The 26,508-nt window shown below is 39.1% G+C and overlaps 2 protein-coding genes across 2 annotated transcripts in view; one reads left to right on the top strand and one right to left on the bottom strand.

Annotated features, from left to right (window-relative positions):
- LOC143036434 (myotubularin-related protein 9-like) overlaps positions 1 to 3,290 on the top strand; it is a 56,298-nt gene extending 53,008 nt beyond the window's left edge. The window contains 1 exon segment of the mRNA XM_076203785.1: positions 1 to 3,290. Coding sequence (XP_076059900.1) covers positions 1 to 225 — 225 coding nt within the window. The 3' untranslated portion in view covers positions 226 to 3,290.
- LOC143036433 (small subunit processome component 20 homolog) lies at positions 3,179 to 25,998 on the bottom strand. Its single transcript, XM_076203784.1, has 3 exons — positions 25,844 to 25,998; positions 11,980 to 12,184; positions 3,179 to 11,766 (listed from the first exon to the last, which is right to left on the bottom strand). The coding sequence occupies exons 2-3, from the start codon at positions 12,172 to 12,174 to the stop codon at positions 3,277 to 3,279; spliced, it is 8,685 nt and encodes a 2,894-aa protein (XP_076059899.1). The 5' UTR covers positions 12,175 to 12,184; positions 25,844 to 25,998; the 3' UTR covers positions 3,179 to 3,276.
- Positions 25,999 to 26,508: the final 510 nt, after the last annotated feature.

The following is a 26,508-nucleotide window of genomic DNA, read 5'->3' on the forward strand; positions in this document are numbered from 1 at the left end:
CAACTGTGGCCAGCTGTGTACCTACGATGGGTAGTGGATCAGGCACCCCAAGATGCAGCATGGTCAGTGGTCAAGGAGATCAAGGAAAGAGATTCAGCTATTCGGTCAAGAGTATCACGTCTTAGAAGACAGTTACAGGATCTGGAAAAAGAAGCCGTTGCCAATGGCATCATCAGCCAGTCTATTGTCAATCCAGGATCACCAGAACCTTTAGAGGTTGCTTGACTTAGACTGCATCGGATGGAATAGGAGAGTAAACAGGGATAGTAAAAATAACAAACTTCAAATTAGCGCTGGAATACATATGATGAAACATGGAAGAAATAAAACATTTGGGTATAAAAGAAAGGATGAATTAAAAAATATTACAGAACAGTATATCTATTGAGGAGTTGATAGAGAAGGAAGAAGTAAGAACACATACCAAAGGCATTTTCCCCCTTATGAGGGAAAAGTACTCGTATTTAATTCAGTTAATTTATAGTGATAGTATTAAAGGTAGTGAGCAGGGTTGAGTGTATTTTGTAAGGTTGTTAAATTGGTTTTGAATTATGTTACCCTTTAATACTTTTTCATTTTCCATGATCAATTATATCTAGTCGTATGATTATTTCTGATCATTGATTGGTTGAAAAATTAAGTGTTGCCTAGAGTATTTTGACTAGAAACCTGCAGACCCAAGACACCCACCAGTGTTCCTCAGGTTGTCCTTTTAAATATCTCTTGGAAAACATTTTTGGAATGTTGCTGAGGATGATAGGAACAGTTAATGGTTGTCATCTCTTTCCTTAGTAAAGAAAAGAAAAGAAAAAATGAAATGTGGTCATAGATGGCAGAGAGAGATCTTGATCCAGGTCTGTAGAATGGGGACCTACATCTCTGGGTGGAAGTGAGGGTCTTTGAATATGGGTGATGAGATGATCCTCTCAGATGGTCCCATGGGATCACTTTGTGCAGGTGGCTATCACTTGTTGCTTTCCACCATTACATTAGCAAGGTTTCCTCTGTACAGACATGCCAAGTCAATATTTTCAAACACTGATTTGACTTTAAGTTGGCATTTTTATAGCAACCATGTTGTTTCTTGCAAGGAGCAATGTCCAGGGCCTACTGCAGTTTAACAAACAGTCTATCAAAGTAGTTATCCAAGTCTCTCATGCTGTCCTGTTGCCATTTTGGATTGTCTGATATACTGTTTGATACCATTTACATCTACATGTCAGCAACTCATAAATACCCTTACAATGGAAAGTTAACATCCTGCTGGTACCCCATCAGGAAGGAAAAGGAATTAAATTAATAACTTCTCATAGCTGAAAAGTTTACCTCTTCAATACAAGTCAAATTCTTATGAGCAGCATTAGCTGCTTGATGTATGATGATGCATTACAGCTGTATTACTCGTTCCCTTTCACTCTGAATGTTAATAATGACAGAAAATATTATCAAGCCAGTTCACAGAATATGGGGGTCACTCAGCTACAACTACAAAGTAAATATAATCAAGACGCAGACATCGGTATCCTCATATACCCACTCGCTCCTCATGACACCTATGTAGGCATCATCCTATCAAAGGTGTTAAAAGTAGTACAGGGCATTAAGACTAGAGGATCACTGGTCTGTATATGGCAAGTTTGGAACAACTTGCAGCATCTGCTATGGCCAAAAGAAAACTACACTCAAAATCAAGGAACAGATCAAGAGCAGCCTGGCAGTTCATAGCTTCAAGTGGTCAAGAAAAAAAGAGGGTAAAAAATAAAAATGCATGACCCCTGTAATGCACATTAAATTTTAGTTTAACATGTGGTTCTATCTACACACTAGGGGCATCTTCCCCATTATAAGGGAAGTAACCACTCCCATCCACCACCCTTCAGTTCCCTCTCATCTTAACTCTTCGAGGATGAAGGGTCATCCCTGTCTCCTGCCCACTGCCTGGGGGTCGGAAGCAATGCAGCAAGATACAATACATCTACAGCATTGTGGTTACATTCCTGAATTCCATAACATAAAGTGATATAATGTGATAAGTTCCATCACTCCCTTCCAATCAGCCATTACCCACTAAGTGAGGTAGCTAAGTATGGTTAAGGGAAATCCTTACCCTTTTCACTCCTATCACATTTGTCCCCTTCACTCTCTCATTTAAACCATACTTTATCATTTTCACACCAATACTGCAAGTTTATCTCCGTTGCACCCTTCTCATGGTCATAAAACAAATGCTTAGTATATATATATCTTCTTCAACTCTTTCTGGATACCTTAGAAAGTTGGAAAAAGACCAAAAGATTGGATATGTCATCATTTTGGGGAGCCATAAGATCTACCATAATTCTTGACATATAATATGCACTTTTTTATAAGTCATCTGAAAATATACTCAACATGTTATACCATGAAGCTAAGTAATTCAAGAAGGAATGGCCCAACAGTAAATGCTGTCTCAGAATATTTTGACAAATTGTACACATTAGAATTGTGCTAATGAAATAGCAATCTTGTCTAATTTCTAGCCTTTTAATCTCATGAGAGTATTGTTAAAACAATGTTTTGTCAATTTCATTTGCTGTTTGTCCTGGAGCCTTGCTTACCCATAGAGAGATCATTGCCATGTCGAGGGACAGAACTAGGAACAACTCTCAAACCCATCACACAAAATGACTCACCCCTACCTCCAGTCAAGGAAGTGTCACCAAGTGATAAGTACATGGTCTCTGGAACAAACTCTATATTCACTCACCCTTTCAACTCTCCTACTTCTTTCTATTCTATATTCACATTTTCTTCTCCAAGGAGTGCACTAGCACCTGCCATCTCACACCTACTATCCAATGACCTAGCGACAAATACACGAGATCCATTACTTGGCTCCCTCTTTTTGACCCCCATATAATTAATGTAAAGATTGATTCTATTGATGTGAAATCTTATGTGAGGTTTTTGTTGAACCGAACCCTAAGATAAATCAAGACCTTGGTGTATACATATACATACAATGTGAGCACAGATTTCAATTATTATATTCACCTTTGATTTTCTGAAGGAAGGAATTATCTGTAGCATGGAAATTCCCAAGATTTTTGGATAATCAATGTTCCACTGTATACAATATATATAATATATATCAATGACCTTAAAAATGTCACCAATAAAATGGTTAGAAATAAGCAGCTTATAAATATAATTTATTAAAAAGCACAATGCTATATCAATATGGAAATTATGATAATTACATACAAAATATATTTGTACAGTTACCATTAAAAAGCACTATGAAACTATAACATGATCTTTCAATTTTTTTTTCCCAAGTTTTCCTTTCCTTTCTGCCACTTTTCGCCTTTTAGACTCTTTCTTAGCTTCGTGTTTTTTAAGCTTTCTCTTCATGGCCACCTGAGGTTTCTTGATCAGCATTTCTTTCTCCTGAGCTCGTCGCTCAGACCGCTTTTTGCCCAGGGACAACGAGGCACTACTATATTCCTTCGTATATTTCTCTGTACCCAACATATCCTTTAAAAGGGATGCAACCTCTTGTGTGCGAGTTTTTAGCACCTCTGGAAGATGTTCATCAGTAAGCTCACGAGCAATGTGGCGAAGGAGGTAGCGCATAAGCGAGGGTGAAGATAGTTTTTCTTTGCCGAGACCAACTGCCACACCAGCAATTAGGTTAAGCAATGCTTCCCGTCGCAATGTTGCACCCTCCCTTCCCTGAACTTTAAGTTCCTCATAAGCCAAGTTTCCTATATGTCTTAAAACCCATAATGCACCCCGAACGTCATCACTTAAACCTTCCCGATCCCCTTCCATTTTACAATCAGTTTCTCCTTCCAATTCTTTTTGCTCAGTCTCATCTGCAACCCCTGAAAGTCTGATTTTCTTAGAAGACAAAGTGAGAGGTACTTGATGTGAAAGACGCACAAGATATATCAGATTTCTAATAACAGAAAGAGATAGTTGAGTCAACTGTACTGCTCCTATTGGTGCTTCTGTGTTGAGTTGGTCACATAAATCAAGTGCTAGACTTCTTGCTTTCTCAGTTGTATCAGCAATACATGGCCATTTCCCACCATCAATAGGATGTGCAGCCAAAAGTCGACCTATGATACCAACAGAACTTAGTCTGATATCAAGATGTGGGTAAAGCAAATAACTTTGCATGTGTGTCCAAATTTCCGGGTCTACATTCTTTTCCCATTCTGGATTATCGAGGAATAATGAGGTGAGTTTTGAGAAGACATCTAGAAGTGCAACCAAGGAATTGTCAATTTCACGTAATTCAGCATTTAAGGTCACATCTTCAAAGCTGTCTCCAACAGGATTACTGCACTGATAAATATCAGGGTGTAAGAGCAGGCATATTTTTGGCAGCAAAGTAGTAAGAATAAGTTTGGCTGGAAGTGTGTCCTTGGGTGCAAGAAGAAAAGCAGCCAGACTACTGGCACCCATGTAACAAACTACTGCATTTTCACCTTTAGTTTTAGCTTCATCACTCTCTAAAAGTTTCATAGCCAACTGAAGCAAGTACTCTTTCCTGCGTGATCGTGAAAATAAGGTCTTCAGACCTTTCTGCAAAAGTTCCAAGTTTTCCTTAGATTCTTCTTTTACCAACTGTTCAGATAATTTAAACCAAATACTAGCTTCCAAAGTCTTATCAAATTTTTTTGCTGGAAAATTGCTAATGATTTCATTCATCATTATGGTAGCTGATAGTCTACCTTCTAAACAGTCATATGATACATTACTCAAGAAGTATAAAATAGCAGCATTAATATGCTTTGGTTTCTTAGGGTACGAGATAAAATAGTTATAAAAGGTCCGACGTGCCTGATCCAGAACATGAGAATTGGTAGCTGTGATACTCATTTCCTTAATGCGATCCATGAGTTTATGGAGCTCAGGGGCATCTAATTTACGCCATACCACTGCCTGCAAGACAGTAAAAGTTGTGTGCTGTTGGCTGTAGTCATCTAGATTGGTGTTGCTGTAGTGAAGCAGCACACGAAGATGTTCCTCTTCTAAAGTATATACTTTCACACTCTTGATAATCTGTGCAACTGATTTGAATGCCATCTGTACAAGATCAAAAACCTTACCCTTTGCTAGCCCAGGAGCTGCAAATTTATTCAGTAAGACAAATATCTGGCCACATATCTTCCTCATATTTTCCTCAAGGGAAGGCAGAGGGAACTTTATGAGCCAGTCAATACAATGCAGAGCCTTGGCACTCACCTCTGGATACTCAGAATTGAGACATGGGTTCATAAGGTTAACAAATGGATCAAGTAGACCCAAGTCCTCTGGACTTTTGGAGCTAAATTTCTCATTACGCATAAGGTTGTACAGTAACTGGAGAGCAAACTCAATAAAAACATGTCCTGTGGTACGTAATGATGTCTTTGGATGATGGCCCATCTTCCGAGGCTCTGGCTGGATTATAAATGAATCTGGTCTTTCTAAATGGGATATTTTCTTTACTGGATTTCCTTCTGTTTTCTTTGCACTTAGTTCTGGAATACGTTCTGTGAGTATTCCAAAAATGAAAATCAGTTTTTGCTGTGTAGTAATGCCTTCATTTTTGTTTAGGCCAGTTGCTACTTCATTAAGACACCTTGATACTTTCCTCACAATCTTTTTGTCTTGAGTAGATGCTATTGTATCTTTCAAGGGTACTACCATAGCATTCAAATTCTTTGTAGATATATAAGATGATAATGTAACAAGAATAGCAAAGCTTTTATGTCCCCGAGCCTCCTTTACTTTGCCAGTAATCTGCCCAACTTCCTTCTCCTCTGCTTGATGTCCAAACAAATCTTCTTTACACACATCCATTATAACACCCATACATGAATCCAAATCTCCAACACTGAGAATATCTTTCACTTCATTCAGTAGGGAATGTAGTGTATATATGAGAACATGTGCCTGAAAACCTCGGGTGAGTAAAACCTTCATGTCATGCACCATTTGAGATATATATGATGGTCCAACTTCACGAATAATTTTTGTGAGCATTTCCCTGGCTTCTGCTCTGATACTATTAGCCCTGGACTTCAAAAAAGTAATGATTTTCATAAATATATTATTAATGTTATTATCTAATGCCTCCTTAGGAAGTTTTCGAAGCAATTTGACAGTGGCATATGCAAGTGGAATACGTTTGATATCTTCATCCTCTGGGTATTTGCTCTTATTTACTTTGTGTTCACTGTCACTCTTTGTTTTGGATGTTAGAGTTTTATGCATCTGAGGTAAAATCCAGTTAACAATTGTGCTGTAGATACGTTGTGGTTTTGACATGCCCATTGGTTCCTCTTCTTCTACAGTAATTTCAGTGTTTTCCTGCTTTTCATCAAGTTTACTTTCTTTAGTGTCATCATCAGGCATTATAGCTGTTGTCTCTTGCAATTGTACTTTACTAAGATCTTCATGAAAAGCATCAAGAACAGCTTCTAGAACTCTAACAGCTAGTTTTAGTTGATCAACATCCCTTTCCAACAGCTTAAGGTAATATCGGAGCATGGTATAATAACTGTACCATGGGAGATGATGAGCAATGGCACCAATGCAATTAACAGAACTTGTGAGAATGAAATCATCTTTGGCATAAGCTTCTTTGAAGAGAAATACTGACACCAAAGGGATCAAGAATTCTGTGTATGTACCACTACTAAATGTGTAAGTGCCTGTCCGAATCTGTTCTGCAAGTCGTGCTATAGCACGAGCACGACGATGCCTCTGTATGTGTGCCATGTTACAAAAGAAATCTGAATCATCATCTTTCTCATCACACAATTTCTCCAAGTCCCTGAGACGAGCCACATAGGCCCCACATTTTCTAATAGCACCACCTAATATACTTATAAACTCGTGTCTTACTTTTTCATTTGTGTGCCTCACTCCAGATTTAAGGATTGGTAATAATGTCTTCTCAATCACTACAGTAAAATCTTCACAATGTGTGGTCCTAAGACGAGTACATAAAGCTATTAGCTGAAGCATACAATGAGCTGCTGTATCTATCAGGGCTGAGTCTTCTATATGTGTGATGACAAAAGCACTGTTATGGATTAAGAAGAAACACATATCAATATCAATACTGGTACAGTTGTCTAGATATTTTATGATTTTGTGGAAGCGTTCCAAGCGTAATTCATAATCTGGTTCATCCACCATCTTCAAGTTCCAGGAGTTGAGTTCTCCAACTGCTGCTGCCAGCTCCTGATAGCATGGATGATTCTCTGCTATCACAGTTATTGCTTTACACAATGCTTCACGAGCAAGACGTCCCTTTACTTGTGAAAACAGGGAAAGAAGAGGTCTCAGATATTTGGTCGAGTCTTTTAAAGCATACAAGAGATGCACACAAGTATTCAAAAGCTGTGTCTGCTTTGTATCAGCTTTGATGCTCTTGTTGATTAGTAATGGCACAATTATACTCAGCAGCTGGTCACTTACATCACTACATGTAACCCACTCTGCCAGACAAGTGAGTATAGTGAGATCTCTTCCAGACATGTCTCGCCCTTTGCCAATCTCTGATACCATCTTGGCCATGGAAGACAGAAGGCCATTCAAATGTGGTGCAATCAGAGCAGTGCCAAAGTTTTGCATACTGACACCATCACGCCCAGTCTGTTTATGAACTTTTACAATGGGTTCACACATAATAGGAGGAGCTCTTTGCTCTGCCTCTTCCCCTTCTGCTAATCTTTCATTTGTGTTACTTGTCTCTGGATTGTAGTCTTCAAGAGTCACGAGGGTTTCTATCATTCCAAAGATGTATGATGATACCAGGGAACTGCATTTTTCATGATTTAGAAGCTTAACAATGTAGGGAAGTGGTGTTAAACTTGATTGGTCACTTGAACATTTTGCCAGTAGAGGGAAATATCTTGGATTCTGAGCCCAGCAACCAAACACCTTAAGCAGGGCAGTTGGGCTGTAGATTCCTTCATCTGGCAAGCGTGCCAAAGTGGGCCAAATCCCAGCCAAGAATACAGCCTCAACTTCTTCCTCAGTCCAAGCATAAGACTCAAAGTTTTGGAAAAATGCAAGAAGCTTGAGCATTGCAAGTTGCCTCAGTTTCTTAAGGTTCGATATGCATGTCTCTCGTATTTCAGCACGACGTTCAAGAAGCTCAGTGGTTGTAGTTAATACAAAAAGTAACACCTTGAGTAAATATGAAACCTTAACAGTTAATAGGTTTCCAATTTGACTAAAGATGTTGTCCAATGTGCTCAGAGCTCCTTGCATGCGATTCAGAGGCACAACATGTTTTGGGTCAAGCTTTTCTTTAACCTGCAATACAACATCCAAAGGACTGCAATTCACATGCTTGAGGAAAACATCAAATGCTAAATCTAAGAAAGTATCAAGCTCAGATTCATGTGCCCCTGCCAAAAACCTTAACACTACTGCTCTGCGTGCATTTGTTTTGCCTTTACCTGCAGTATTTGGTCCAGTTTTGTGTTGCATCTTTCCATAAAGAATGCGTAAAAGAACGGACATAAAGGGTACCCGGTGTTTTTCTTGCAACTTGGTGTCAGCATTGCTACTATCAATTGTGAACAAAGTTATTTCCGTTTTGAATGTCTTATCATCCAAAATACGGTAGAGACTTTCCTTATAAGGACTTAGGTGTTTATGTCCATAAGTCATGATACAATCCAAGGACAATTTCTGTACCTTAGGGCTAGGGTGAGTCAAAAATTCCATATAAAGTTCTTCAAGGTGTTCTGTGGATGTCAGTACACGTGGGTTATGCATTTTACTGAAAAAAGTCAAATACTCGCACAGAGACTTAGTTGATGCTCTCAGCCTTCTAGACATTTTATCTTGTGAAACCTCAGCTTCAGCATCAGCCTCCTGATGGCCTATATTATCCTTTTCTTCTCTCTCATTTTCTGACTGCTCAGTTTCATTCCTATCCTCTGCTACTGTATTTTCTTTCACATCATCTAGTTCCATTTCCACAAGACTTTCTTCTTCACCAACTTCCCCTGCTTCTTCTCTGATCAACTGCCCTTCTTTATGCTTCAAGCCATCTACATCAGTTTCCTGCTTTCCTTTTTTACTGATTTCTCCCACATCCTCTTTGATTAATTCCTCTCCTTCCTCATGTCTCAACTCATCTATTTCAGTTTCCAAAAGTTTTCCCCTTGCACTCACCTCCCCTATTTCTTCTTTGGTTAATTCTAATTCTACTCCTTCCTCCACGACTACTGAGTTTCCATGGCTGATGTCCTGACTGGGGGCAACTGTAATGTCCACAGGGAAATATTCATGTTCCAAAAATGCCAAGAAAAGGGGAACTATATCTTTGTTTTTAGGCTCACACACATCTGGAAAACTTTGCATTGCATGCCAAAGCAAGTCCCTGAAATTTGTGTGGTCTACATGGTTTGGTACCTTAGAAAATCCAGGGTGACTGATGAGATACTGATGAGCATCATTAAGCAATGGACTCATCATGTCTACATCTGTTTCCTGTTCTTGTAATTCCTCACCAAGTTCTTTTCTGGTTGCATGAGAAGCTAAATGAAGCCTAGACACCCATATGGGCCAGAACAGCTCTGAAGTTAGGTAATGGGCATGAGAAGTAATATTCTTTGTGACTGGCCACCACAACTCTTTAAAGTTAATGTAGAGTTGACCTATAAGAAACAGAAGCGGTGCCTGGTCAAATTTGCCTGAGATGGGTTGATGAGGACTGAAGTGCTCAGCATCCAACATGGAAAGGTACCGTAGTCTTTCTCTGTAATGCCAAGGTGTGACTGCCACCTGTTCAACCTTAAACATGACTTCAAATATACTTTCAACAGAATCAGCATTCTCTGGTGGTGGTGGGAGTTTCACAGGAAAGAGTGAGAATATATGGGTGACAAGCAATCGAACCTGATGGCACGAAGAGGCCAAGGCAGGAGACAATATTGGGTACAATTTTTCAAGCTGTTCCTCACATATAATATCTGACTTCTCATCAGCAGCTACAGTGAGAAAAATGTCCAATGCTCGGAGAAAATGAACACACTCCCTGTATTGTGGCTTTGCTGTGATAAACCTTAGTAGCTCTAACTGACTTAAACTAGCAACAAAATCTTGCCCTTCAAGAATGTGAGACATGGTCTCCACAACACTACTGATGAGGTACAACAGCTTTCTGCCCTGCAAGTCTGTACTCAATCTAATGTTCATATTGATTTCAGGAGTTTCCAAATATAATTTTTTGGGCAATTTACTTTTCTTAGCAATATCTAAAAGTTCCTCTTCTGACATGATTTTCTCAGTCACTCCATCAAATCTTTCTAAAGCATCACTGAGAATCCAGGAGAGAGCAGGTGTCATGTCCTGGTACTCGATTGGCTGTATATGAGGGAGACATATCAAGCAAATCAATAAGTCCTCTAAATTACTCATGCTGTCATCTAATCCTTCATTTAAAATTGTCTCAATAATTTTGACAACACCTTTATCTACATTAGCACAAGCCCTAGAGGCAAGAGTTAGGTCCATTGGATATCTGGACCACTGACGACTTTCCGCACCTATGCGTACAAGTGGTTGTTTTTGTAATACTATGGCAGCTAGCACAGAAAGAATATCCTTGTAGATTTTTGTATCATCTGAAGTAGCTATGAGCTGAGTGAAAAACTTTAATGCCTTTGGTAAAACTTCTGATTCAAATCTTCGAAAATCCATAACATTACTGATAAAGCCATAAGCAACAGAATGATCATAGCTTGAGCTGAACACTTCCTTTGTAATCTGTTCCATCAGAAGACTTGGAATTTCATGAGAAGAAGTAATGATGATACTTAATATACTACAAACAGTATGGCCATTGGTATCTGAAAGAGGAGCCTTCACAACAGCCAAAAGATGTGCTACAGTGACTGGAATATCAGTGATTAAAACTGCTTTCTTGTGTGACACTATAACTTCTATCAGTTGAAGGAGTCTCTGAAGATAGAGGTCAGCATCACTGGTAGTGTGGGCATTTGACAACAGCAACTCAGCACGTGGCCATAATACTGACCAAATGAGGGGTGCATCATCTTTCCAAGCATTTCTCCAGTCTGTCTGACCAGATGATGCTTTGCCAGTGACATGCTGCACAACAGCAGTCAATGAATATGAGGCAGACTGAAACACTAGATCTTGGGGAAGGTCAGAATCTCCAAGAAAGTCAATAATAATACCAAGGCTTTGTGATGCAGAACTGTGTAAGCGATGCACAACATCTGACTTCATTAGCATTCCAAGAAGACGACCCACCCCCTCAACTTGGCTTGTATCCCGTTTCAGCTTCTGCATGGCCATATGTAAGAAGTCTTTCTTTTTGGTAAGTTTCCTAACAAGAAATGCTAGTGTTTGTGCTGCCAATTCATTGACATACCATGGATAATTTTTTGACAAAAGAGAAGCATAATCATACTCATGATACAGTGTGACAATATCATCCTTAAGATATCTATGGAGAATAATAAAAAGAGACATGAAACATAGAAAGACATTTTCAATTTGTTCATGATCTCTAGTTTTAAGATGAAAAATCAAATGAGGGTACAACTTGTAAAAGAAGCTCTGATAAAAGTCTTGGGGAATGTCTGCAGCAAGTGCTGCCAACATGTCCAAGATGGGGGGCAGGGCTGCAGATGCTGGGATCTGAAGATGTTTGATGAAGGTTGACAATATATGATCTTCATTATGCAGAAGCTGAGCCAAACTGTGAATTGCTGGTCCAAGATCATTTTGAAAATCCTGAAGAATACAAAAATCAGATTAAAATCAAGTGTGATTTCAACAGGATAACATTCCAAAACTAACTCCACAGTACTTTCAAAATTCTACATAAAAAATAGAGCAATAAACTATGTGTTCTCATTTCATCTAGATATCAATGCAAAAATATTTCTACATCTAATCATCAAATGACTTGTAAGATCTACAGGTAACAGCAACAGCAATAAATACCTTAAATTGCTCCGTCAAATTAAGATCCCTCCATTTAATCAAGGTTGCATTTAAGAAAGTATCAGTTTCATCTGGTGATAATGTTCTTGATAACAAGAACTTTCTAGCATTGACCTTAAGTCCTTGGACCTTCTCTTTGAATCCCTGGAACTTGAAGGTGTTGGTCTGTTTGTGGCGATGAGGTTTGTTCTTCATTGTAAAATATCTGTTATGGAAAAATTAATACAGAAGTCAAAAGATTTATCTATGAAATATATTGTGCACCAATCTATCAATATATAAATCAGTCTACTACATAGACTAATCAATTAATCTGTTACCCTAGTTCTCTCCTTCTGAGGGGACGTCCTAGGATGAGGTAGATGGATGGGGTGAAGGGGGCTTTGGGGAAGAGGGGAATGTCTGTTGAGGAAGGACGGGAGAGGACAGAAGACAGGGGCGAATGGAGAATGGTTGTATATGGATGATGTTGTGATGCATGAGGTGGAATGGGCGGGGGGATGGGGGGTGAGGTAGTATGTGTGAGCAAAATTTGACGCAGCCCGAAGGGATTTCTCCCTGTCTTCTCCTTTTATGCATGAGGGGGACGGAGAGGAGGGGTCACCGATTTAATGAAGTAGCCTTGCTGTGGATGTGCTGTGTCTTGCGACACTGCTTCTGACCCAGGGCAGTGGACAAGGTGCAGGGATGACCCATCATCCAGGAGGTGCTAAGATAAGAGGGAGGGTGGAGGGGTGTGGAGTGTATTCAGGGATGGAATGGGTGGGAATGATTTTATGCCTTTTCCTTTTTGGCTACCTCCCTTGTAAGGGAGCCTTAGTATATGAATGTGTACAACGCATTTTTAAACTAACACGAGTTTATATTTAAAGAGATACAACTAACTTGTACAATATTTTCAAATTAAGGTGTGTTTACTCATGCTACTTTTGGTGGAAACCACACCGAAATGCTCTCAGTTTCTCCCACTCCAGGCACTCCCAATCATCAGTCTAATGCTAGCCCATGCTGTGAGAAGAACATTTCTTTGGAATACACTGCATTTTCATCTCTTCTATTATGGCACCCAAACATCCTTCCATCTCCTCACAGGAAAGTGCTGTCAAGAGCTAAAGAAAGAATCTCACCATTGAAAAGAGGCTGGAAGTTTTGGATCAGTATGCTAGGGGAGAAAAGACCTCTGTGATAGTGCATGCTGTTGGATTAAATGAGAGCACATTGTGTACCATCAGAGCCAGTGCTGACAAGATGTGCTAGTGCTGTTGCTGGTACATCAAGCTCTTCCATACAGTCTCCACGAAGATGGGGAGGATGGAGAAGTTGTTGGCACAGTGGATTTAACACCAAAATAAGACAAATGTCCTCATCAGCATGGCCATTATACTGGTTAAGGCTGCAAGCCTTTACAAGGATGTACAGGGTGAGGGCAAGGAAGACAAAGGCAAGACTCTCCAATGCAGTTCTGGGTGGGTTTGCGATTTTAAGCAGTGCCATGGATTCCACAGCCTGAGGATGACTGGGGAAGCTACCTCTGCGGATGTAGCAGCTGCCAAGACATATTTAGCTACCCTCAAGACCATCATTGAAGAAGGTGGCTACAATGCCAAGCTGATTTTTAATATAGACGAGACTGGTCTATAATGGAAAAAACTGCCTGGTCAGACATACATCTCTGTAGAGGAATCAAGAGTATCTGGATCCAAGGTCTCCAAGGATTACCTTACTTTTATGTTAGGTACCAATGCTGAGATTTCTCCCTGTCCTCTCCTTTATATGGGGGGACAGAGAGGGGGGGGTCGCCGATTTAATGAAGCGGCCTTGCTGTGGATGTGTTGTGTCCTGCGACACTGCTTCTGACCCAGGGCAGTGGACAGGGTGCAGGGATGACCCGTCATCTAGGAGGTGCTAAGATGGGAGGGAGGGTGGAGGGGTGTGGAGTGTTTTCGAGGATGAAATGGGTGGGAATGTTTTTGTGCCTTGTCCTTTTTGGCTAACTCCCTTGTAAGGGGGAAAAAAGCCTTGGTATATGTATGTATGTATGTACCAATGTTGAGGGGGATTACAAGCTGAAGCCTGCCCTTGTCTACCACTCCAAAACTCCACGAACTTTAAGGGTAAGAGCCTTGATTATAAGTCATAAAAACTTGAATTTTTTTACACATATGGTCCAGTCCAACAGAGAATTAAATAATTTAGTTTGAGATTGTAAACTCCTGTTTTCTGTTCTACACCAAAAAAAGAAAATGGTGTCATACATACATACATATACCAAGGCTTTTTCCCCCTTACAAGGGGGGTAGCCAAAAAGAAAAAGGCATAAAATCATTCCCACCCATTCCATCCCTGAATACACTCCACACCCCTCCACCCTCCCTCTTATCTTAGCACCTCCTGAATGACGGGTCATCCCTGCACCTTGTCCACTGCCCTGGGTCAGAAGCAGTGTCGCAAGACACAGCACATCCACAGCAAGGCCGCTTCATTAAATAGGCGACCACTCCTTCTCCGTCCCCCCATTGCATAAAATGAGAGGACGGGGAGAAATCCCTTCGGGCTGCGTCAAATTTTGCTCACACATACTACCTCACCCCCCATCCACCCGCCCATTCCACCTCATGCAATCACATCATCCATATACAACCATTCTCCATTCACCCCATCTTCTGATCTCTCCTATCCTTCCTCAGCAGATATTCCCCTCTTCCCCAAAGCTCCTTTCACCCCATCCATCCACCTCATCCTAGGACGTCCCCTCATGTTCACTCCCTCCACATCTGCCTTCCACACCTCTTTTACTAGTCTTTCTTCACTCATTCTTTCCATGTGTCCAAACCATCCTAATATTCTTTCATCCCAGTACCTTTTCCACCCCTGTTCTCCTCCTCACCTCCTCATTTCTCACTCTATCTAGCCTAGTAACCCCCATCATACTTCTCACACACCTCATCTCAAACACAATCAAACTCCTTCTCTCTTCTTCTCTTATGTTCCATGTTTCTGCCCCATACAGTGCTGTTGGCACAATCACTCCTTCATACAGTCTCCTCTTAGTATCCATTCCCAAATGTCTATTCCTCATTACACTTTTTAATCCACCAAGGCATTTACTCACTTCTCTCAATCTACATTCTACCTCCACTTTCACTCCACCTTTGCACCCAAGTATCTAACACTATCCACTTCCTCCAGTCGCTCTCCCTTAATGCTCACTTCCAGTCTACTGCCACTTTCACCCCTTGTACATCTCATCACCTTACTTTTACCCACATTTATCTTTAGCTTTCTTCTATCACATACTCTCCCAAACTCTGCCACCAACTTCCTCAATCCCTCCTCCGATCCTGCCACAAGCGCAGTGTCGTCCGCAAACAACAGCTGGCTCACCTCCCACTTTTCTCCATTTTCTTTAACCATCTCCAATCCCTTGCCCACTACCCTTGCATTTACCTCTCGCACCACCCCATCCATGTATAAGTTGAACAGCCTGGGCGACATAACGCATCCTTGACGAAGTCCCACCTTTACCTAGAACCACTCACTCTCTCCATTTCCAATCCTGACACAAGCTCTACTATTCTCATAAAAACTCTTGACAGCTCCTAGAAGCTTTCCTCCTATCCCATATATCTGCATAACCTCCCACAGTGCCTTCCTGTCTACCCTATTGTAAGCCTTTTCCAGATTCATAAAAGCCCAAAAAACATCCTTCCCCTTTCCTATAGCTTTCTCACATATCTGTCTTACCATAAAGATCTGATCTACACAACCTCTACCTGTCCTAAATCCACACTGTTCCTCACCAATTACTCCTTCTGTTCCTCCACTAATCCTCTCAACCAAGATCCTCCCATAAGCCTTCTCAACTACACTCAACAAGCTAATCCCTCTCAAACTACTACATTCACACTTGTCCCCTTTTCCCTTGTAAAGAGGAACTATACAGGCACTCCTCCAGCACTCTACCCTCTCTCCAACAAACATTAAATAACCTCACCAACCAGTCCACCATCACTGTACCTCCCTTTTTCAGACATTCCGCATGGCATCCATCCAGACCAGATGCCTTACCTGCTTTCATCATCTTAACAACTGCCTTCACCTCATCCTTCCTTATTTCTCCTCCATTCTCCTCATACATCACTCTCATTTTCTTCGCCCTTCCCACTGCAGCAATCTTTCCTTCCCTATCCTCCTTCACATTTAGCAACTCCCTAAAATATTCTGCCCATCTTCCCCTTACTGCCTTCTCTTCCATTATCATCTCTCCATCTGCACCTTTTACCTTTTCTTCTCTACTTGATTCGCCTCCTCTTCCTCTCTTAATTTCTTTCCAAAACATCTTTTTATTACTTTCAAAATTTTCTGTCAAACTCTTACCCCATTTCACATCTATTCTCCTCTTTGCAACCTTTACCTTCACCATCACTTAATATAAGCCAACAAAGTTTTACTTTTTCTCTGATTTGGGGTGACTAAGTTTAAAGATTACAAAAAAATTCTATCACATCAGTTTTTTTTCTATGTGCTGGCCCATATTGGCCCTACCTGTAGCTATAAGAGATATAAATTTTGCTCATCCTTGTGTCTTCACAGGGCTACATCAAGAGCTTCCTCTCATGTTATTGGTACTCCAACCTCAAAGGGTGGAAGACTGGCAGTATATTCAAGGATTAGTTTGGGAAAATGCAGAAAGAACTTGAACTGTGCTGCGAGAGGGAAGAACTGCCATTCAAGATTCTCCTAATTCTGGACAATGCCCCCAGCCATCCCCCATCTGTATTAGATCTCTCCAGTGACATTGAGCTCACTTTCTTGCCACCTAACACTACATCTTTACTTCAGCCATGTGACCTAGGGATAATCAAGTGATTTAAGTCTTACTATCTCCATTCGTCCCTTGCTGACATGGTTGAGAGGACAAACAAAGACAAGCTAACTGTGAAGGAGTATTGGAAGCAGTTTACCATCAAAGATGTTCTCTGTTTCATTGAGGAATCCTGGAAGAAAGTGCCAAGAAAGAGCCTCAATGGAGTGGAAAAATCTTTGCCCTCAATTAGGCCATGATTTTGCTGGGTTCAACATCTAATGTTGAGGAAAAATCTTTGCCCTCAATTAGGCCATGATTTTGCTGGGTTCAACATCTAAGAAACAGTGTCCAAAATAAACTTTGAATGTCTTGCCAAAGCCAGAAAAGCGGAGTTTCAGAAAATTGAGAAAGATATCACTGAGCTCCTGGAGTCACACAGTGTAGACTTAACTAATGAAGAACTGTTAGAGGGAGAAGCTACAGACAGCAGAGTTGGAGGCAGCTAGATCACAGTCTACATCAGAATCCTCAGAGCCTGAGAGAGTGGTAACTGAAAAGGATCTACAAGAAGCACTGTCATCAATACGGGAAGCATTTGACACTCTAGAAGCCAAGGATCCAAACATCAACAGAAGTGTGACTGTATCAAGAAAAGTCATGGCCAAATTGAACTGCTGCAAAATAATACTTGATCAAATGAAAAAGTTGACAATCCACACAAAACTTGATCTGGAAGGAGAGCAGGGTGAGGAGGGTAAATGGGATGAGGATTTGGCAAACAACTAATCAACAACAACGATGATAACCAGTGATACTTCAACAAGGTGATAATGAGTGTGGAAATGTGTTTTTGTTGTGTCAGTGACTTACAAATGTAATGTAGCAATTCTTTCTATAGAAACCTTTAACTTAAAGGAGTTATCTTTGTCACCAACAGAATGGGTAGTCAGAGGATAAGGAAGGAGGCAAGTGAGGCAGAGAGTGGCGGGCAAAGGGACCAGCTAGTGAAGTAAGTGTGGGGTGAGCAGGGATGGTGGGCAACGAAAGTGTAGAGTGCTGAGTGAATTACAAATGTAAATAAAGTGAGAATGTGTGTTGTTGTTCTCTCTGTGACCTAATGTATTAATACTATGGGTTTTTTTTTTTTTTTTGAGTAACAAATCCCCAAAATAGGATGGTTTTTTAAGAGAATTAGGTTAAAAAAAAAAAAAACACAATTTTAAATAACACATCTCCAGGAACTTAAACCTCACATTAATCAAGAGGTGACTGTATATGTAAAGTCCCGGTCATCTGAAAAATGTTCATTTAACTGAATTTAATTTAAATTTAAGAATGTGGGTACTTGTTATTACAGTTTGAAATAAAAAGACCCTTTTTTTAAAGGAGAGTATATGTAGATGGAAAAAAATTCAAATCAATACAAATAAAAAATGAAAAAGTAAAACAATACAGACACATTCAAACCTGTGGCAATTAAGGTACATTGGTTTAAAGTCTGAGATCCTAACCACTAGGCTACCAATTTCTAATGCTGGTTCCTTCCCAAATTCTGTATTTCCCTGATATCACAGACCATAATAACCATGCTGTGGTTGGTTAACAAGAGATACGATATTTTTTTTTAGAAGCACACACATATGCAGTATAGTATTAGAAAATTAAATAATAACTTTGTAAATTATAATACATGAATGTAATAGATATTTTTCTTGGTGGAAACCAATATCAGAAAACATTGCTAAAAGCTATGCAGAAACGAATGAAGTTGTGTCGACTCCTTTAGATTATTTGTTTTGATGGATTCGGAGGTCTGAGACTACAATGATCTGATGACCTCTACAATTACAGGTACCGCTTTACAACATGCAGGTTAGGTTAGATTATGTTAGAATTGACCAATTTATTAACTTTAATTTCTTCGGCCTCCGCCTGTACCAAAACAAAGATGGATTCTCAAGTAAAGAAAGTGGCTATGTTTGTTTGTAGCTTTTACCAACTTTTCCCATTATTAATTTCTGCCAAGTATGATGGGGGTTACTAGGCTAGATAGAGTGAGAAATGAGGAAGTGAGGAGGAGAACAGGGGTGGAAAGGGAGTTGGGAGATAGGGTGGATGAAAGAGTATTAGGATGGTTTGGACACATGGAAAGAATGAGTGAAGAAAGACTAGTAAAGGAGGTATGGAAGGCAGATGTGGAGGGAGTGAACATGAGGGGACGTCCTAGGATGAGATGGATGGATGGGGTGAAGGGGGCTTTGGGGAAGAGGGGAATGTCGGTTGAGGAAGGACGGGAGAGGACAGAAGACAGGGGTAAATGGAGAATGGTTGTATATGGAAAATGTTGTGATTCATGAGGTGGATTGGACGGGGGAATGGGGGTGAGGTAGTGTGTGTGAGCAAAAATTTTTGACGCAGCCCGAAGGGATTTCTCCCCGTCCTCTCCTTTATATGGGGGGACGGAGAGGGGGGGTCGCCGATTTAATGAAGCGGCCTTGCTGTGGATGTGCTCTGTCCTGCGACACGGCTTCTGACCCAGGGCAGTGGACAGGGTGCAGGGATGACCCGTCATCTAGGAGGTACTAAGATGGGAGGGAGGGTGGAGGGGTGTGGAGTGTTTTCGGGGATGAAATGGGTGGGAATGTTTTTGTGCCTTGTCCTTTTTGGCTGCCCCCCTGGTAAGGGGGAAAAAAACCTTGGTATATGTATGTATGTATGTAAGAATAATGTATGTTATGCCAATGTGTTATAATTTATCAAATTGTTATTTAATTTTCTATAGCTATATCATGTAGGTGTGCACTTCTAAAATTTTACCTTGGGACAATCATCGAGAGCCTTTTGAAATTCAGTGAGGGAATGAAAATGGGAATTTACTCCCAAGAAATTTGGGAGCAGCATCGTTGCAAGTCATATGGCTGCCATATTCCTTGACACTTCATAAACATTATTCAGGCATTTTCCCACCCCTCCAGTAATGTATTACATCAGTTACTACCATGTTACAAGGTGACAAGGGTACAATTTGAGCAGGCTGAGGTTACAATTTGACCTGCTACCACCCATACCACCATACTTTAGGCAAAATGGAGGATACAGCAGCATTGCCTGTTACTGAGAACAACAGTCCAAAATCTTCTCAAGGATACTCATGGAAATGGAAGCATATACCAGGAGTAATGCTTCATTCACACACCAATCACCAATGCTAGGTACATGCAAATCCATGGGCAACGCCACTGTTGCAGATGTAATGTTTACATCACCATCTTTTGTGGTCTGTTCGAATGGGTATGCCTCAGTTTGAATGCTTGTAGCATTCAGCGCATGTGCAGGATTTTCAAATTGTCTTGCTGTTCTGCAAGTGTATGCCCATTTCTTAAAATAATAATAATAATAATAATAACAGATTTAAATGCAAACTTGGCTATTAGCCATGGCAAATTAGGTTTCCGAGTAGAAATTTAAAGATAAGGCGCCTATATACGAGTATGAATGTTTTAATGTGATATTCGTGTTTTTAGCCTATATTCTCTCGGAAATGAGCAACTTTATGATTGTTGGTAATGTATCAGCTGTGCCTTAACGCTGAATATGTAGACATACTATCTGATACTTTTTCGTGTTATTATACACATGACATGTCGGAGATACTACTAGTAGTAGTCGTGGAGGGTGTTGTTCACAAATAATACTTACATTGTTATGGTATGAATTTCAAGATTATGAATAGGCTATGCTATGCCTATTACATAGCTGGCTATGGCTATGATAGCAAGTATATGAAATAACTATTAATAATATGGTCAGTATTCCATGTCATGGACCATGTCCATGACCATGAGAAGTCTCAAGACTAGTAGAGGTCTAGAGACAAGACTTAAATTTTCTTCTGGGTTTCATGATGATAATAGATATGAGCTGTTGAAATAAGGCTGTTTATTCAGATTATCATGATTATAGATAACATGATTAAACAAAATAACTCCTTTGAAAGTAAAAATACTTTATTCATTTTTCTATTTCAGTAAATTGGTGTAAAAAATAATTCACCGATTTCAACGTAAATTTAAGTTAGGTCTTAGGATAGTTGCAGTACTGACTGGTTAGTGTACTGAGAGGCAATCTAAGGGTAAGGGCTAAGGCACCTATATATGCACTTTTTAATGTGATAGTAGTTCTTTTAGCTGTGCATACTTTATATTGTGCATACATTACATTGATGTAACATGTTACATGATGGATGTTAGTAAGAGTAGTATAAAAGCAAGGTCCTACATTGTTTTTGACATGCTCAGGTGATTTGTTGACCCATAAAACCTTCACATGCCAAGTTGCATGTCAATTGGGGCAGTGGTTTGGATTTTATTGATGATTATCTCTAAATTGACAACTTAACTGTTGCCATGAAAATGCAAATTAGGTATGATATAGATGTCCCATATTGTTTTTGACATGCTCAGGTGATTTTTTGACCCGTAAAACCTTCACATGCCAAGTTGCATGTCAATTGGGCCAGCGGTTTGGATTTTATTGATGACTATCTCTAAACTGATAATAGTTGCCATGGCAACATGAAAGGTGTTAGTAAGAATAGTACAAAAAGGAAGGTCCTGCAATGTTTTAGACATGCTCAGGTGATTTGTTGACCCATAAAACCTTCACATGCCAAGTTGCATGTCAATTGGGGCAGCAGTTTGGATTTTATGGATGATTATCTCTAAATTGACAATAGTTGCCATGGCAACATGATAGGTGTTAGTAAGAATAGTATAAAAGAAACTGCACTGTTTTAGGCATGCTCAGGTGATTTATTGACCCAAAATACCTTCACATGCTAAGTTGTATGTCAATTGGGGCAGCAGTTTGGATTTTATTGATGATAACCTCTAAATTGACAACTGAATAGTTGCCATGAAAAGGCAAATTTGGTATGATGGAGATGTCCCACATTGTATTTCACATGCTCAGGTGATTTGTTGACCCATAAAACCCAAGTATTCCAAATTTCAATCAAATTGGACCAGTGGTTTAGTGTTTAAGTGTATTCCTTTGCTGAAATATTTACAAATTACCACCCTTAATTCTAACTTTTTGTTAAAGTAAGGTCTAGCCAAAGATTTTGGTAAAAAAAAAAAAAAAAAAAAAAAAATGTATCTCCCTTATTTTTCAAGCTATTTCAAAATTTTTAAAAAGTATTTTGTTTCTAATGAAATTGTCTTTGGCAAAGACAATTTCATTAGAAACAAAATACTTTTTAAAAGTACTATTCTTTTTTTTTTTGTGCCCATACCTACCAATGCTATTCCCAATCACAAATAGCTTCTCAGAATACGGCCCCATGCAACCACCTTAACCTTTCCCATATCAAATAGCTCTTAGAGAGATCGACCCATTTTCCCCAGCCAAAAATTCTGTTGGCGTCCTTTGATCTCCTCTACTAAGAGTTATTGGTAAATTTTTAGTTTCGACCATGGGCGCAATATAGCAATAGAAAATTAATTATTAATTTTGTAAATTAAAATGTATCAACGTAATATGCAATTTTGTGGGCGGAAATAAAAAACAAAAAAGGTGCTAAAACAGATTTCGTAAGTAACGAAGTTGTGTCAGACGAATGGTACGCCATGTTTATTATGATAGATGCCGATGTCGAAGAAATGAAAGGATAATAAATTCGTCTAACCTAAACTAAACTAACCTACCTAACCTGTGTTTAATAAATCATTACCTGCAAATTAAATGTCATACGGCTCGTCCTCGTTGTGAGAGACGTTTGGCGGGCTTTTCAACCATTCTCTCAGCTTGTGGGGTATACAAAGTTCTTGCAGCTTGAAGGAATGCATGCATCTCTGCTCCATAACATTCTTCAAGAAAATGTACCTGGCCAGGTGCTTTTGGAAGTACCAAGGCCGTCGATTGACAGACGACAAGATGGCATCCAGATCCTATGCTACCGACTTTGTTCATGAGCATATTAGCTTGTAGCAAGATATTTGTCATTTTCATTTCAGCCCACAAAATTGCATATTATGTTGATACATTTTAATTTACAAAATTAATCATTAATTTTCTATGGCTATATTGCACCCATGGTCAAAACTACAAAAATACCGAGTTATCTTTTGTGGAGACAACCCTGTGAGTGGGATCTACAGTAAGTTACAATATGAATATCAGGATCATGTTCAACTGCATCCTGCCTCAACTGAGAAACACAACAGGGGTGTCTCCAGACACCTTCAAAAAACATCTGGCTATATTAGGTAGGTCAAACACCACCAGAGGCGCCACCGTCGATGACAAGCACAATAGCGCGTCATTTTATGCGCACGCCATTCAAACGGCCAAATTTACATACCACGGGAAATTTAATTAATTAAAATGTTGTGTGAGTGTATTTACTACGATCGTAGTAAATTTCAAACATTCACATCATCAGTTACATGTCGGTCAATAAAAACATAAGATAAACATGGCGGCCTGCATTCAGCAGTAGATCGAAAATTGGTGTATGTTTCAATGTAAAAAATGAGCTAACAAATTTATGGTGCGGGCAACTGACCATAATTAACCAAAACTACTAGTATCGCGGATTATTCTAATACCAAAATAAAGGCAGCGTGTTACGGTAGAGCTGAGAAATCGGTGGTTTTAATTAGTTTTTTTCTATCGGGTCGGATTATCGGATAACAACATCAACATCCATCCCGCCATCTTATCTATCACTGGTGGTATGGACCAAACTTCACTCTACTAAGTTTCTTACTATTATGTTATTAGTGTAATAGACTTATAGTTGAATTATTTGAAATATTTCCTTTAAAATGTGTGATTTTCATGTAATTTGATAAAAGAGAAGTTACGTTTTCATCCTCCGTAATATTACGGACCACAGCTACGATTCGTCCTACTCGCTATCTATGATCACTGGTGGTATGGATCAAACTACACTATTAAGTTTGTTACTATTGGATTATCAGTGTAATAGCTTGCATATAATTGAATTATTCAAACTATTTTCTTTAAAATGTGTGATTTTCATGTAATTTGACGGTATTCGTAGCTATGGTGGGTAATTTTGCAGAGGATAAAAACGTAATTCTATGATCAAATTACATGGAAATTACATCTTATAGAAAATAGGTCAAATAATGCAACCATATGCTAATTTTTTATATAAAATTGTGCCTGTCAGTAAAAACCGTCATTGTTTTTGTTTGATCGGCGATTAGTCAGACCGCACGTTTCGGCCCGATTTCCTCGGACAAAATAGGCCCGATTTAATTCCATTCAAAATGCAATATCTCGAGAACTAGGACAGCTAGATGGATAATTCAAACTGCATTATACTCATAGCGACTTTTTGCATCCCATGAGAACTACTTCAGCTCAAATATCAGGAGTTCCATTTTCATATTGACCTAGCTAGATATATGGTTGGCCAAAATACCAGACCAGCCACCAACACCAGGATACACCAGCCCCAACGCCAATCGACTAATCGATTGTTCAACTGATGTGAGGGAGCTGCCTGGTCACAGTGGGACCCCAGTCTAGCTGCGTCGATCACCGACAGAAGTCATCTAAGTTAGGTAGGTCAAACACCACCAGAGGCGCCACCGTCGATGACGAGCACAATAGCGCGTCATTTTATGCGCACGCCGTTCAAACGGCCAAATTTACATACCGCGGGAAATTTAATTAATAAAAATGTTGTGTGAGTGTATTTACTACGATCGTAATAAATTTCAAACATTCACATCATCAGTTACATGTCGGTCAATAAAAACATTAGATAAACATGGCGGCCTGCATTCAGCAGTAGATCAAAAATTGGTATATGTTTCAACGTAAAAAATGAGCTAACAAATTTATCGTGCGGGCAACTGACCATAATGAACCAAAACTACTAGTATCGTGGATTATTCTAATACCAAAATAAAGTCAGTATGTTACGGTAGAGCTGAGAAATTGGTTGTTTAATTTTTGTTTTCTATCGGGTCGGATTATCGGATAACAACATCAACATCCATCCCGCCATCTTATCTATCACTGGTGATATGGATCAAACTTCACTCTATTAAGTTTCTTACTATTATGTTATTAGTGTAATAGACTTATAGTTGAATTATTTTAAATATTTCCTTTAAAATGTGTGATTTTCATGTAATTTGATCGAAGAGAAGTTACGTTTTCATCCTCCGTAATATTACGGACCACAGCTACGATTCGTCCTGCTCGCTATCTAGGATCACTAGTGGTATGGATCAAACTACACTATTAAGTTTGTTACTATTGGGTTATTAGCGTAATACCTTGCATATAATTGAATTAATCAAATTATTTTCTTTAAAATGTGTGATTTTCATGTAATTTTACGGTATTCGTAGCTGTGGTGGGTAATTTTGCAGAGGATAAAAATGTAATTATATGATCAAATTACATGGAAATCACACATCTTATAGAAAATAGGTCAAATAATGCAACCATATGCTAATTTTTTATATAAAATTGTGCCTGTCAGTAAAAACCGTCATTGTTTACGTTTGATCGGCGATCAGTCAGACCGCACGTTTCGGCCCGATTTCCTCGGACAAAATAGGCCCGATTTAATTCCATTCAAAATGCAATATCTCGAGAACTAGGACAGCTAGATGGATAAATCAAATTGCATTATACTCATAGCGACTTTTTCCATCCCATGAGAACTACTTCAGCTCAAATATCTGGAATTCCATTTTCATATTGACCTAGCTATCTAAGTGTAAGTGTATCATGGATGCTAGCCTCATAACATGTTCATGATGATGATAAGAGCTGCAGTGTTCATTTATGAATCATGCATATAACAGGCTTTAATTGAGCCTCGCAGAAAAATCGGAGATAAAATACAAAGTCCTTCCAACAATACAGAATGATATACGAAAAACAGTTGGCACCAAAGACATCGAGACGATTCTGAGCCAGCACTTATTGCTTAGGTCTCGAATTATTAGTGATGAAAATAATACAGTACTGTAACACCAGCTGTAATGAACCGCTGATACCACTTACCTATGGTGTCAACCCAATACTTTCGTTAATTTCTTCCCTTCTTATTCCCGGCAGGATTTGTTTTCATGTTTACCACTATTGTCACCTTGCACCACAACATGTAGACACATGTGTTCAGTGTTTACATTTGTCGATGTGTTCGAGTTAATTGAAAATACAAAAATGAAACTTTACACACAAATGCCTTTATTATTCTAATTTTGGTTATATTTATGTGTTCATATAACTATATATTTATTATTATATTATTTGAAGTAAAATATACTTATATAACACAGAAATAATGGATTTACGTGTAACTAAAGCCATTCCAAGGAATATCAATACTATGGTAGGCATTATCTACAAATATTTGTAAAAAGAATATTTAATCTTTTAATTCTACATCATCCAATGGAAAAATTCTGTTAGTAAAATATATTTTTTATTCCCAATAGAATGGGTGAATAAGTGTGAAAACTGTTTTGGAGGCAGATTTCATTTGATTCTGTGAAAAAAAAAAAAAAAAAAAAAAAAAAAATATATATATATATATATATAAATATATAATATTTATATATATATATATATATATATATATATATATTATATGCAAAGTAGACCACTTGGAAAAAGGAAACTAACGAAGCATAGCGCTTTCGTATATTACATCTTCAGTGCAACAA

This window comes from Oratosquilla oratoria, chromosome 20 (genome assembly GCF_046742065.1).
Source record: "Oratosquilla oratoria isolate Oo_2021 chromosome 20, ASM4674206v1, whole genome shotgun sequence".
NCBI lineage: Eukaryota > Metazoa > Arthropoda > Malacostraca > Stomatopoda > Squillidae > Oratosquilla > Oratosquilla oratoria.

Bases quoted from the DNA above. Each gene is read 5' to 3' on its own strand.
- LOC143036433 (XM_076203784.1), bottom strand. From the start codon at position 12,174: ATGAAGAACAAACCTCATCGCCACAAACAGACCAACACCTTCAAGTTC. The intron at 11,767-11,979 runs GTATTTATTGCT...TGTATTCTTCAG, and splicing joins ATTTGACGGAGCAATTTAAG to GATTTTCAAAATGATCTTGG.